The following is a 15,373-nucleotide window of genomic DNA, read 5'->3' on the forward strand; positions in this document are numbered from 1 at the left end:
ATTGATGCAATGTGAATAAGCAGAGCCAAGAAAACAATATATATAGTAATTAAACAATGTTAATGGAAAAATTAACTACATACCAAAAAAAGAAAAAATAAATGAAACAATTTTAAAATTCAAGCAGGATTCAAAAGAAGAGATAAAAGGGGGTACCCCCAACCCATCCCTTCATGGAGATAAGAGATCTAAACATGTTATACATTGTACTTGTTTTCAGACTTTTTTCAATATATTTTTTATTTATGCTTATCTTTTTTTCTAAAAAAAAAAAAAAACACTTTGTTATATGGGCTGGCTCTGTAGGGAGAAAAAAAAAGATACTTGAGATAACTATAACAACGTGGACACAAACTTATTTAAATAACAAATAAATATTTTAAATGGTACTGAACTTTTGTTTTATCTGGCAGTCAAACAACCTGTTTGAATTCTTCCACTTAAGAATTTATATTCAAGGAGCAGCTAGGTGGCACCGCGGATAGAGTACCAGCCTTCAACTCAGAAAGACCCGAGTTAAAATTCGACCTCAGACACTTAACACTTCCTAGCTGTGTGACCCGGGGAAAGTTACTTAACCCTAATTGCCTCAGAAAAAAAAAAAAAAGAAGAAGAAAAGAAAAAGAATTTATATTTAAATGTACATACTGTGAAATGTCAGATGTGGTCAGTGTTCAGGTTGGTTTTGCTGAACTGTCTTTTTCTTTTTTAAAGCTTTGTTACAAGAGATTGTTAGAGATGGCATTTATTTGGAAATTAACATGAATATAAGGCAGTCATATAAAAACATTTTCTTAAATTTATATTCATAGTAAAAAAATTATCTGAGTCACTAAAAAGACAGTTACATGGAAATAAAAAGAATGAGCTCTAGGCTAAGATAGAACTATGAGCTGTTTTGCTATCTTGAAAACATCATAGTACATTATGTCTACCTTGCAGGGATGAGAATCCCTAGGTTGAGAATCTATACTCTTAACATGATTAATGCAGAAATTTGTTTGTATGACTATATGTGTTTGTAATAGGTTTTGCTTTTCTTGTCTTCTCAAAGGGGAAGGAAAGGAAAAATGGAAGGCAGAGAAATTTTAGAATTGAAAATAAAGCTGAATTTAGAATCTATGGTCACATGGCTAATGGCTGAGGCAAGAAAGTCATATACCTCTTAGTCTTTACCTAGAAAAGGATGTTAATAAGGCCACTACATAGTTATTGTGAAGAAAACATTTTGCAGACTTTAAATGCTACTTAAAACAAATTGTTATCATAAGTGCCCCATACATCCCTTGCCTTCTCTTCAGATTTGGATCCAAGGTTGTTTCTGTTCCACTTAAGAAATAACACTGCATAAAACACTAATACTAAAAACTTTATTTCATCACTGTCAAATAACAGAATGATATCAATTACTTAATTGCAAAGAAATGATGATTTACTGTGCTGGCTAAAGATTTCCACAAATCTTTTTACTATCTTCATAGGCAAATTCTTCAGTATGGGTTGGGTCATGAAATACTCCAATAAAATCTATTTCCAGGTAGAATGGACCATTAACTTTATCAGCCAGGGTGAATCCAACACTACTGATCTGTATTGAAAAGGAAGAAAATAATTAAATTTTGTGTTCATTCTTTACAATATATCTATAATTCTCTCAAATGTTTATTATAGCTGAGTCTCTTCATACTTCAGCGTGAGATGTTTCTATGTTCTAATAAAGACAAGTAAAACCCTGCTAATCCCTAGGAAGTATTAAAAAAAGATTCTGGCCTCTCAAGCAAAGCTAAAGGAGATTATGACTTGCCCATCCAGACCACTGAAAGGCTGCATGACAAAGAGGACAGAGAATTTTCTGAAAGCTGGCTCTATCACTTACCTTGCCATGCCAAGAGCCTGTGTTTCAGCTTCCTCATATGTAAAATAATATAATTCTTGTTTCATAGAGTTGTTATAAGAGGATTTATAAACTCTTAACACACCATAAAAATGTTAAGAGTGGCTCTCCTCACATGTGACCTTTCTCCCATCCACTTCACTATGGCCTAATTCCCTTCCAGGGAAGGCCTTTTAACAGACTTGTGCCACTGTAAGAAGTCCTGGATTCTGAAATGTTCCACCTCATTTTAAAGATGAAATACACCTCTACAATTCCTTCATTTCTTATTCTGCCTAATAAATAAAAGAACTGAGTGAGGATCAGCTTAGGTGTAACACTGGCTCATCAGCTATCCGTGGAAAAATGTAGCGAACACTTTCACTAGAACAGCATTACTCAAAAAGACTAAATGATCCTGAAAATTCACAAAAAACTCACCTGGTCTGTAAGAAATGGATGCTGGTCATCCTGGATCCTCCCCTTATTGGAGAAAAAAAACTTGGAGAACGGAATCTGAAGTAAGAAAGCACTCATCTCATCACTCATGCCTGAGATACAGAGAACTTTGGCATTTATTTAGATTTGACCAGACAAGGAGACAACAGTTAATTTAAACTTAATCCTAAACTCTAAGTACGTACACACACACACACACACACACACACACACACACGTGTACATCTCTCTGTATACATTTTACATACTTCATTTTATTTAAAAAAAAAAAATCACCTTTCTGGTAGCCCCTTTGCCAATCTTACCTTCTCATCCAACCTTTTATCCTGTATTCAAGCTTATGTTTTAGAAAAACTTATCTGAAATTACTCTGACCTAAGCAGTGAATCTTGATATTTCCTTTCTTTATAAAAGGAGAAGGGAACCATGCAAACATGTGGATATAGTACCACCATAAACTTAAACAATTTTAGGTTAATCTTTAAGAATCTTATTTTTTCCCAGCTCACTAAGGGTTAAACAACATCAAAAAGTTAATTAAAGATATATTCCTGATGGCATCTCATTTCCTTGCCAATCCAAAAAGTATTATGGGGAGAAAAACCATTTAAGTCAAGCACTGTTGTCATAAGATTTATACAGAGTAGGCAAGTAAAACAATTTGGTGTGCCTTTAAAAGTATTTAAACACAAGATTTTGTTCATTTTTGAGTGTATAATTTTTGGTATAGGGAAACACTAACACGTACTAGCCTAATACTATAGGTTCCTCAGATCTCCCTGTTCTGAGGTTAGTGATTCTGGCTTCTCTGATGAATAATACAGAAATCAACACAACAGCAAACCTAATTTCAAGCCCTGTACCTTACAATCTTGTCCAATTTATCTATCCTCCATAAATATCAATTTCCCAATCTAATAAAAGGGGAATAAATAATACCTGCTCTACCTAGCTCTGAGGAAATTTATTTTTAAGATTTAAGCAAATGGGGGCAGCTAGATAGTATAATGGATAGAGCACCAGTCCTGAAGTCAGGAGGACCTGAGTTCAAATCTGACCTCAGACACTTAACATTTCCTTGTTGTGTGACCCTGGGCAAGTCACTTAACCCCAATTGCCTCAGCAAAAAAAAAGAAAAAAGAAAAAGAAAAAAAGATTTAAACAAATGCAATAATGTATGTGAAAGGTTCAATCAATCAACAAGCATTTATTAAACACTTACTATGTGCCACACACTGCACTACGTGAATCTAAGAAAACATAAAGCAAGTACTAACCAAATGAAATATTACTAGTTCAAATAAATGGAGTAAAAAATGAAAAAACAATCTCATAAAATAACATCCCCCAGCCTTTTGTTTGTATCCCTAAGAAATGATGCAATTTTGTTCCATAAAATTTCAATAACTTTAATTCATGAGAAACTTATATATCTCTTCTTTGAGAACTTAATAGTGCTATTTATTAAGTAGAGATGGTTCAGAGTGGTTATGATATAAAATATATGTGAAAAGAAATCCATTTATGCATTTGGCACTGATGTAAAACCACTGTGACTTAGAACATTCCTGAGGATCACCATTATCTAACATGTCAATATATACTATATCATGATTTGATAGTTTTATAAATATCTTCACCATAAGGGCAGACTAGTTCTTTATTTTCCAAATAAAACAGTTCCACACTCTACTCTTTCACTCTATCAGTAGAGATTAATACAAAGAAAATCAAGCTGCAGTCATGATTTCAAAGGATTTCATTTCCAAAACCCAGAGAAAAATCTTTGTGTTATTACCTTGACCTCTTGCCAATATGGCCCACCACGTGTGTACATGAAGTAACTATATAAATGATGACTTTTATGGATGAGGTTGGTATCTGTTTTGATATTCACCATCCAGGGCCGACCATCCCCACGCACACGGAGATAGAGAGTATTAAAATTGGACCAATCATAACACTTCTTCCTCTCAAAAGCACCCTAAAGGCATGAAAAAAGGTTAATATATTATTGGATAATTTTAATAATATAACCTAATATTCATATTAACAGCGAGGGCACTATCCACTAGCTGTAAAATACAGATCCATCATCTAAAATCATAATCAGAAAACAGTAATTTTTTCTTTCTTACAGAAGAACTCTTTTTTGGCTTTCTTCAAATTTAATAATTTTGGACAATGGTAAAAATAGGGCACTGAATAGTTATTAGTATCTCAGCAAAAGATATTATGGTTCTATATTTCTGAATTTTAAAAACTCCTCCCTACCTCATTCTCTGGGCTATCTATGAATCCTTTGTAATATGCTTAGCTGTGGCTCTCTATATCTCTGTTACACTGTAAGCTCCTTGAGAGTAGGAAATGTCATTTTTTCATCTTTCTACCCTCAAGACCTTTATGTATTACACACAAAATAAATCTTTGTTGTTAAAATTAAAATTAAATTCAGCATGGGCAAACTACCTTCCACTAAAGGATGCTTTGCATATGATAAATACTTAGTTTTTTTAGTTTAATGAATGGTTTACAAAAAATTTTGAAAATCTTAAGAACTCTAATAAAATAGCTATGCTCTTCTCCAACTGCTAAATGGTCAAAGGATATGAATAGAAAATCTTCAGATAAAGAAATTAAAACCATTTCTATTCATCTGAAAAAATGCTCTAAATCACTATTTATTAGAGAAATGCACATTAGGACAACTCTGAGGTACCACTTCATACCTCTCAGATAGACAAAGATGACAGGGAAAAAAATCATGTCGAATGATGAGATGATTCAGGCCAGTTCCAAGAATTTTGTGATAAAAAGATCCATCTACACCCAGAGAGAAAACTGTAGGAACTCTGGGTGGATCACAACATAACATTTCACTCTTTTTGTTGTTTGCTTGCATTTTGTTTTCTTTCTCATTTTTGTTCTTTTTTAATTTGATTTTTCTTGTGCACCAAGATAATTATATAAATAGGTAATACATATATTGGATTTAATATATATATATATTTTACCATTTTTAACATATATTGGATTATTTGCCATCTAGGGGAGAGGGTGGAAGAAGGGGTGAAAAATGGAACACAAGGTTTTGCAAGAGTTAATGCTGAAAAATTATCCATGCATATGTTTTGAAAATAAAAAGCTTTAATTAAAAAAAAATTGTTGCAGAATGAAATAAGCAGAAACAAAACAAAACAAAAAAGATCATTATGTGTAATGTTCAGGCTAGCTTTCTGGAGGTTATTATTGTCTCTTTCACATCTCCTTTACAGTCTGTGTCTGTCACAGTCTAACACAGTTTTGATCTTAGTGGAGGAGTGCAGTATGCAGGAGAGCCACCAGGAGGATGGTCAAAGATGGAATGTTTCATTTCCAATCCTTCTCAGCCCTTTTATATCTTGGTATGATTACACCATTACAGCATACTGAGTATGTGTGAACTAGAGAATCTTTACATCACCATACTAAGTATATATAAACTAGAGAACCATTATCTCATCAATTCCATTGAGTTAACTCCTTGTTGTAAGTATCCTTGTTTCAAGTATGCTTCTCCAAAGTTCTGGTCCTCTACAATGATGAATGTTGGAGGGAATGTGAGAAAACTGGGACACTACATGTTGTTGGGGAAGTTGTAAACTGATCCAACCATTCTAGGAGAGCAATCTGGATCTATGCCCAAAAGACTATTAAATTGTGCATACCCTTTGATCCAGCAGTATCAAGGGAAAGGGACCCACATATGCAAAAATGTTTGTAGCAGCCCTTTTTGTAGTGGCAAGCAACTGGAAACTGAGTGGATGCCCATCAGTTAGAAAATGGCTAAATAAGTTATGGCATAAATATTATGGAATATTATTGTTCTATAAAAAACAATCAACAGGATGATTTTAGGGAGGCCTGTAGAGACTTCCATGAACTGATGAGGAAAACATTGTACATAACAAGATTATATGATAATCAACTGTGTTGCACTTGGATCTTTTAAAAAATGAGGTGATTCAGGCCAATTCCAATAGACTTGTGAAGGAGAGAGCCATCTGAACCCAAAAAGAGGACTATGGGGACTAAATGTGGATCACAACATAGCAGTTGTACCTTTTTTGTTGTTGTTTGCTTGCCTGTTTTTTTCTCTCATTTTTTTCCTTTTGATCTGATTTTTCTTATGCAGCATGACAAATGTGGAAATATGTTTAGAAGAACCACACATGTTTAACCTATATTGGATCACTTGCTGTTTAGGGGAGGGGAGTGGTAGGAAGGCAGGCAGAAAAATTTGAAACACAAGGTTTTGCAAGCGTGAATGTTGAAAACGATCTTTTCATGTATTTTGAAAAACAAAAAAGCTATTATTATATATATTTTTTAAAAACTGTTATATTCTACCATGACTCTAGAGAGCTAATGAAGAAGCATGCCATTCACACTTCTACTAGAGAAACAGACAATAGGCCACTACTGAATTTTCTTGAGTAGTAAAGTGGTCAAGCTGTTACTTTAGAAGAATTATTTTGGTGCCTGTGTGAAAGTCAGCTAAAAGGGGGAAGAGACTGGAAGCTGGAAATCCAATTAAGAAACTGCAAGAATAGTCACAGGGTCTAGTTAATGAGAGGAGGATGTAAGAGAGATTGTAGAGGTAAGATGGACAAGAGTTAGCAACTATTTGGAAACAGAACAGTGAAAGAGAAAGAAGAATACAGGATGAACTCAAGGTTAAACTTCAGAGTGGCAACATGATACAATACAAGTCCAAACAAGTAACTAATTCCAACCAGTCTCCCTCCCAATCTGCTGAGACAAATCCAAACTCACCCAAGCCAGGAGTGGGAGTCTGGCACAGGACGTGCCTAAACCATTCAGTGTCCTGAAAAGCTGGGCTCCCTCTAGGGAGAGCCCGAGCCAGCTGCCGGAATCTTAGCTCAAAGCTGAGCCATCAGCTCACGGAGAGCAGCAGACTCAAATCTTCTGCCATTTCTAAAACTGAATACACAGGGCTTTTCTGATACTGGAATGACCCGCTCTGGTCCAAATGATCAGGCTAGACAACAGGGACCAGTCAACAAATAAGTTGGGACTTTCCGCTCTACAAAGGCCTTTTTCCCTTTAATTTCAGTGCTAAAAATGCACACTTCAGTATAAATTAATCCTCTACTTGGGGTATTCCAAGCATTTCCCTTGTCATAAAGAAAAGCTAAAACTGAGACTGAAGAAAAGCCCATTTTGAAGAGCCCAAGAACTGGATCATTTCACTTACCCTTGGAATCCTAGATGTCATTGCACAGTATCCGCTGCGTTGTGTTTCACCATCATGAGGAGGTTCAGTATTGAGAATCCCATAGAAGAGTGCACTTTGGTTATTGCTGGCCATTTTCAGGAAAGCTTTGCTTCTGCCTCCTATTGTCCTGTCAGACGTCACTAGCCATTTATCTAAATCTTCATTACTGCGAAATTGCCACATTACCCTAGTATTTTCTAATAAAATTTCATGTAAAGGGCGACCTTCGGGTCCTATCCAACGGCCTACCAGCTCCTTCATTAAAACTTTAAAATGATCCTTTATCTCAGCCCTAATTGCTTTGTCAAAATTAATTTCAATCTTTTCCTTAGGTGAAATTAGATCTACACCAACTTCACCCTTAGTTTGTTTTTCTAATCCACCGTGAGTCTTTCCTTCAGGGGAAGATGTGCCTGAAGCAGCCTCTGTTTTTTTAATACTACTGTACAGTCTAGAGGGGTAGCCAGTAAAAACAGATCCCAACAAAAAGCATTGTGCAGCATCTTGTATTCCGCATAACTTAGGAAAATGAATGCCATTTTGCAGTTTGTGAAGTAAAGCCATTGTAGAACCAATTCAAATCAAAATTCTCCACAATTCATTAGGGCAAAGAAACTACAGCTACAAGTCCAGCTCTACCTGCAACAAAAGAAACAGGAGTTACCAAATTAGCAATAAATTTATCCTTTCTTTCAAAATGTAATCAGAATCTGTAAAATGCATCATAATGAACCACATCTTCCTGAGCCTAAGTTTACTAGAAAACATATAATCATCTCACTCAGTTCTGTAAAATATAAAGAAAATTAGAGGTGAAGCCAAGATGGCAGAGGAGAAGGAAACATTACATCTGAGCTCCTGTTATATCTCCAAACTTCTATAAAATGTACCAAGCCAAAACCTGATGGGGAAATGCAGAAAAAGTCCAAGTGATTCCTTTGTGAGACCCAGGTCCACATGTGGACAGGCCGGGGGTGGGAGTGCAGGGCCCAGACCTGCACCAGGAAACAGAGACGGGGACAGGAGCCATGGCAGCCTGGTCAACTGTCCAATCTAAGGTCCAAGTAAGGAGGGTGTTTCCCAGGAGGAAGGCCCTGGCTGGTATTTTGAGAAAGAAGTCCATTAGACAGCAAAAGAGGTAACATGACTGAGACTCTGAGCAAGGCCTCAATTCCAACATCTAGCCTTGCCTCCAGAAGGACAACAGGGAGGAATTCAGACCAAAGGGAAGCTGACAAGTCTGCCTCAGTGCACCCACAAACTAGTTTCTAACTGGCTGACAGGGACAGAATACAGTAGCTAGGCACCCAGGAACTTGCAGAATTCAGAGCAGGGGAGCAGCTATCAGTTTGCAGTGGATCAGATCACTCTGGGAACACTGAATGCTTGAGATCAAGAATAACACAATCATAAGTAGCCCAAAAAAGTAGCAATAGGACCAGCTCCCTCCAGAAGTTCCACACCACCCAGTTCTTATATCAAGTCTTAAGTTAGGAAGTAGGATAGAAGAACAGCAACTTCCCCCCCACCCCCTCAAAAAAAGGATTATCCTCTAATGAGCTATTATGGTTTCAGAAAAGTTCAAGAAAAAATGCAGAAGGGATGACTCCAAACCATCTACAAGCAAAATCCTAGAGAAAAACATAACTTGAGCACATATTCCACTAGAATTCCTGGAAAAGATGAAGAGTTTTTTTTTTTTTAATTTGTTTTTGTTTTTAAGAGTCAGAAGATAAATTATAACTGGAATGAGTACTTGAGGAAAAAACTGGAAAAGAAATAAGAGAACAGGAAAAGGAATTAGCAGCTTGCCCAAGCAACAAACTCCTTGAAAATCAGGAGGAACCAAATAGAAGCCAATAAATAACTCCAGGAGGCATAAAGAAATATTCAAACAAAGTCAAAAGACTAAAAAAATGAAAGAAATTTGTAAAATATGTCACAGTGAAACCAAATGACCTATAAAACAGCTCAAAGGGAAAAAATTAAGAATTATTGGACTATCCAATTGGACTACTATGATCAAAAAAAGAGCTTTGGCATCTTATCTCAAGAAATCTTAAAAAAGAAAATTGTGCACCTCTCTTAAGATCAGAAGACAAATTAGAAAACAAAGAATCCACTGATCGCTTTTTGGAAGAAACCCCCAAAGTGAAAATTCCCAGAAATATCAGAGTCAGAATCCAGAGCTTCTAGGTCAAAGAAAAAAACACTGCAAACAGCTACAAAGAAAGAATTCAAGTACTCAGGAGCAACAATCAGGATAGGTCATATGCTATTTTCCAACCCCACTATAAAGCATAGGAAAATTTGGAATACAATATTCCATTAGACAAAGGATATGATAGGGGTTTATAGCCAAGAATAACTTACTCAGCAAAACTGAATGTAATGTTGCAAAGGGAAAAAATGGGTCTTTAATAAAATAAAAGATTTCTAAAGCATTCCTAAAAAAAAATTTTTTTTTAAAGTTTTGTAGCAACTTTGAAATTCAAACACAAAAGTGAAGAGAAGCGTAAAAAGGTAAACATGAATGAACAATAATAAAGGCCTGAACAAGAATTAACCGCTGACATTCAAATATGAGGAGATGACATATGTCAAAGGAGTCCAGTTAGAAAAAACTTAAGCGTGGCTGATTAAAACAAATATTTTTAAAAAGAAATGTAAAATAATTTCCCCAGCATTTCAAACTGTAAAACACTCCTAGTTGTGGGCAAGTTTTAACATTTTAGCAAATCTGAAATTCTTAGCATCAGCTGCGAATCAGTTTGGTTGTAAGGTTTGCATACACCTGTTGTTAGATCACTTCCGTGGTGACCCCAATTGGAGTTTTCTTGGCAAAGATCTTGGAGTGGTTTTTCCATTTCCTTCTCTAGTTCATTTTACAGATGAGTAAACTGAGGCACGTAGGGCTACGTGACTTGCCCAGGGTCACACAGTAAATGTCTGAGGCTGTATTTAAACTAATGAAGACCAGTCTCCAAGACTGCAAACCTATCACTTAAAAAAGCTCTATAAATTAGGTATTGAGTGGCTAACAATTTAATATAATCCCAGTACCTCTAGAGATAACAATGATGATATTTCCATTTTTCTTACATCTGTATTCTAGATTCTATTTGTTTTTTTTTTTCTAACTCTTCAAAACTAATTTACATACGGTCTTATGTAATGCTCAATAGTTTGGCAAGATGGTAGACAAAGGTCTCCATCATTTACTTCCTATGTCTTTCTCTGCCACCCAAGGACACTGCTTTTGGACCCTGTAGTCTTCGAGCCTTAGGTTCAAATCTTACATCTGTGGAAGGTAAAGCACTTCACCTCAGTTTCCTCATCAATAAAATAAAGTGTTTAGACCGCATGACCAGGAACCCATCTCTCATCCAAGAGCTGCTGGGCAGGATCTCTAGCCCCAGGGTGGGTGATTTAAAACTATTAATAAAAGCGCTTTACAGAACCAGGAGATCATTATATACATCAACAATGATACTGTATGAGGATGTATTCTGAAGGAAGTGGATTTCTTCGACAAAGAGAAGATCTAACTCAGTTTCAATTGATCAATGATGGACAGAAGCAGCTACACCCAAAGAAAGAACACTGGGAAATGAATGTAAACTGCTTGCATTCTTGTTCTTCTTCCCAGGTTATTTTTACCTTCTGAATCCAATTCTCCCTGTGCAACAAGAGAACTGTTTGGATCTGCACATATACATTGTATCTAGGATATACTGCGACATATTTAACATGTATAGGACTGCTTGCCATCTGGGGGAGGGGAAGAGGGTGGGAGGGAAAAATCGGAACAGAAGTGAGTGCAAGGGATAATGTGGTAAAAAAAAAAAAAAAAAAAAAAAAAAAAAAAAAAAATTACCCAGGCATGGGCTCTGTCAATAAAAAGTTACTATAATAAAAAAAAAAAATTTAAATGAGAAAAAAAAAAAAAAACAACTAAAAGCGCTTTAGGTGCCGCTGGGCTCCAACGCTTACGCCGTCAATCCCCAGTCACTACCTGCGCGACTTTGAACATGCAAGCCCAGGGTTTCGTCACCTGTGAACGAGGTCGTTAGGCTAGAAGAGCTCTGCATTCCTCCCCAGCCACACATCTGGGATCCTCCGAGAAGTTAAAGCCACTTCCGGGCCGGCGGAGCAGCAGGCCGCAGCTGGGAGACTCGGCAGGGCCCCGGAGCCCGACACCCCTGCCCCGAGTCCGCTCTGGGGGCCCTAATCATCCTCCTTCCCAGGCCGGAAGTCAGCGGTCCGACACCTAACGCGTTCCCCCAAACCCACCTCACAGCGCTCTCCTTCCCTTCTCCGGGCACGGCTCAACCTCCCCATCTGACCTCTCTCGGCTTCAAAGAGCGACTTCCGCCTGCGCCTGCGTCCTATGCAGATGCTGTTCCGCCGCAGCACCAAATCCCAAAGCAAAGAGTTCCGTCCACTACACGTGGATCAGTGCGTGACTCGCAATCCTCCCAGCTGGAAAGATCAGGTAGCAAGTCCCTTTGCAATGTAGGACGGATTTAAAGGTTAGGACAGCGCGGCGGCGCAGGAGATGAAACCTCCGGATTTGAAGCTAGATTAATGTGGGTTCCAGTTCAAACAAAGGCATTTGACTAGCCCTGTGATTCTGAACAAATCACTGACTTTTGTTTACCTCAGTTTCCTCAGCTATAAAATGGGGATAATAGTAGTATCCCTACCACTATTTTTTGGTTTTTTGAGCTATTTTTTTTGGTGACGATCAAATGAGATCATATTTATAAATAGTTTTGAAAACATTAAAGTGCTTTTACCCTTAGATTCCCAACTCCTCCCCTTTTGTTCTCCATATGCTTCATGTTTTCTCTGTCTCCCTGACCCTCCTTTTCCAAACTAGATTCTCTCCATTTCCATTTTAAAACAAATTTTGTTTATTTTATTAAAATTTACCTTTTTTGAATCACCAAAATCCAACTCCTACCTCTCCCCCACCAATTTCATTTCCATTTTTAAAAAATATTTTATTGTTTAATTACTCAAAATTCTCCTCACCCTCCCATTTTTCCCTTCATAACATTATTTTCAATTTTGGTGGGGAAGTTATTCTTGGATATAAGCCCAAATTCTTTGTCTTCTGGAATATTGTATTTCAAGTTCTCTCCTTTTAGTTGCAATTCTTCAATGTGTGATTCTAACTGTGGCTCCTAAGTACTTGAATTCTTTTCTTTTTTCTTTTTTTATTTTTGGCTGTTAAGGTATTTTTCCCATTTGTTGTGGAAAGTCGATTCTTGACTATGATGTCTCTGGAAGGTTTAGAGTTTTGTTTCAAGAGGTGACTGGTGACTGCTTAAGAGATTTGGACAGTTTTCTTGAAATAAGACATTTGAGCTCTTTTTTTTTGGTCATGATTTTTTGACATAGTCTGATGATTCCTAAATTTTTTGCAAATCTCTGATTTCCAAGTTTTTGCTTTTTTTCAATATTTTATTTTTGTTGCTTCATGAAGTCATTGGCTCTTAATTGGTCCATTCTAATTTTCAAGGAATTTGTTAATTGGGCAGAATTTTGAACCTGTTACACCAAACTATTTATTCCCTTTCCGATTCTTTCTTGCATAACTATCATTTCTTTTCCATTTTTTTCCTCAGGCATTTTCATTTCTTCTATAAAAACATTTTTTCATGATGACTAAAAACCATTACATTGAACTCCCAATCCCTATATTTATGCCCACCTGCATTTTTGATTTCCCTCACAAGCTAATTGTACAATATTTCAGAGTCTGATTCTTTTTGTACAACAAAATAACAGTTTGGTCATGTATACTTATTGTGTATCTAATTTATATTTTAATATATTTAACATCTACTGGTCATCCTGCCATCTAGGGGAGAGGGTGGGGAGTAAGAGGTGAAAAATTGGAACAAGAGGTTTGGCAATTGTTAATGCTGTAAAGTTACCAATGCATATAACCTGTAAATAAAAGGCTATTAAATAAACAAATTTTTAAAAATATTTTTTCAATTTTTATTAAAGTTTTTTATTTTCAAAACTTATGCATAGATAATTTTCAACATTCACCCTTGCAAAATCTTGTGTTCCAATTTTTGTTCTCTCTCCCTCCCACCCCATCTCCTAGATGGCAAAGAGTTCAATATATGTTACATATATGCAATTCTTCTATACGTATTTCCACAATTATCATGAGGGACAAGAAAAATCAAATCAAAAAGGAAAAAAAACAAGAATTGCAAGCAAACAACAGCAAAAAAGAGTGAAAATACTATGTTGTGATCCACACTCAGTTCCCACAGTCTTCTCTCTAGATGTAGATGACTCTCTTCCTCACAAGACCATTGGGAATTGCTCTGAATCATCTGATTTTGAAAGAGTCATGTCCACCAGAGCTGATCATCACATAATCTTGTTTGTTGCTGTGTACAGCTTCTGCTTCTGCTCCCTTCATTTAGCATCAGTTCATGTAAATCTTTCCAGGCCTCTCTTAAATTATCCTGCTGATCCTGAAAACACTTTTTAATTCTCTCTTCATCTCTTCTAGGAATTCTAGTTGAATTTTTGTTCAATCTACGTTTTTTTCTGAGGCTTTACTTACAGGTATTTTAAATGTATTTTGAATTTGTGCCTTGAGCTTCCCTGCCACCTGCTAATTCATTAAGATGTGATTCTTTATTGGTTATTATTTTCTAATTCTTCCAGCCTACTTCCTGACTTCAGAATTGATATTAAGACCAGACTTTGTGAAACTTATGGAGGGAACAACTGAGCTGATCCTATTGCTGTTTTCTTAGCATATTCAATGTCCTGTTATTCCAGGATGTCAGGAACTAGCTTTCAACACTCCTAGAGTGATCTGATCCAGGGCAGAGTCTGGTTTCTTTTCTGTTCCTCTGATCAGAACTCTTCAAGTTTCTGACTTGTGTTTGGGTCTGAGTAGCTGGCCACTAGATTCATCCTCTATTAGCCAGCTGGAAAGTTATGTTGATTCACAGTAGTAGAATTGTAGGCTTCCCTTTGATCTAGGATTCCTGCAGGCAGGCCTAGTTATTGGAATTATGTCTCTACCCTGCTCCTGGGGTCTCATCCATACCTCTACTGCTATTGCTGCTTGCTTCTAAACTGAATGAATGTCCTTCTTTCTTGATCTACTATTCAAACACCACCTTCAGATTCAGACTGGGTCTATGACTCAAAACTAGGAATGGGCTATAGAGTTGCTAGTGGGCATGTGTCCCCATCATAGTGTCACCATATGAGTCTGAGATCTCCCCTTCCCCTGGTACATAGCTTGGGTACTGGAGTACTCTGTACTTGTATATTCCTGGTCCAACCTAACATCAGCACATCAGTGTCCAAACCTCTCTCTGTCTCCCTGTGCTAAGCTGGGCTGGACAAATGACTTACTGAGATGTTTTCAGGATTTCTCCATCAGGATTTAGTCTGGCTCATTTTCTACATCTGTTTAGAGGATATTTGTAGAGAAGAGCTCAGTTTCATCAATTCCTACCATCAATCATTGTGGCTCCACCCTTTAATTTGATGTCCATCATTTCAATTTAACAGATATGTATTAAATGCCTACTTTTAGCAAAACAAACATTTAAAGTGATCATATCTCCTCTGACCCGGGTGAATACAATCCAGGATATTTGCCCCAAAGTCCCATTAATTGCAACACTCCCAAGACTATTTTCCCTTCTTCCAGACCAGTGCTCTCTAAATAAGATTGGGGAACAACTCTTGTGAAGATGCTATCCAAC

The 15,373-nt window shown here is 36.7% G+C and overlaps 1 protein-coding gene across 4 annotated transcripts; it reads right to left on the reverse strand.

The window, feature by feature from the left end:
* Window positions 1–1,348: 1,348 nt before the first annotated feature.
* On the reverse strand, window positions 1,349–11,981 carry NDUFAF1 (NADH:ubiquinone oxidoreductase complex assembly factor 1). Of its 4 annotated transcripts, none has more exons than XM_012546096.3 (5): window positions 11,665–11,886; window positions 7,590–8,249; window positions 4,131–4,316; window positions 2,315–2,389; window positions 1,349–1,588 (listed from the first exon to the last, which is right to left on the reverse strand). In XM_012546096.3, exons 2-5 carry the CDS (start codon window positions 8,172–8,174, stop codon window positions 1,445–1,447), a joined length of 990 nt encoding a protein of 329 aa, XP_012401550.1. In that variant the 5' UTR covers window positions 8,175–8,249; window positions 11,665–11,886; the 3' UTR covers window positions 1,349–1,444. The 4 variants fall into 4 exon arrangements, with proteins under 4 accessions (XP_012401550.1, XP_003756044.1, XP_023356227.1 ...); XM_003755996.3 differs by lacking the exon at window positions 11,665–11,886 and adding an exon at window positions 11,904–11,981 and having other exon boundaries at window positions 1,379–1,588; XM_023500459.2 differs by having other exon boundaries at window positions 1,379–1,588; window positions 7,590–8,245; window positions 11,665–11,887.
* Window positions 11,982–15,373: the final 3,392 nt, after the last annotated feature.

This window comes from Sarcophilus harrisii, chromosome 2, assembly GCF_902635505.1.
Source record: "Sarcophilus harrisii chromosome 2, mSarHar1.11, whole genome shotgun sequence".
Taxonomy (NCBI): Eukaryota; Metazoa; Chordata; class Mammalia; order Dasyuromorphia; family Dasyuridae; genus Sarcophilus; species Sarcophilus harrisii.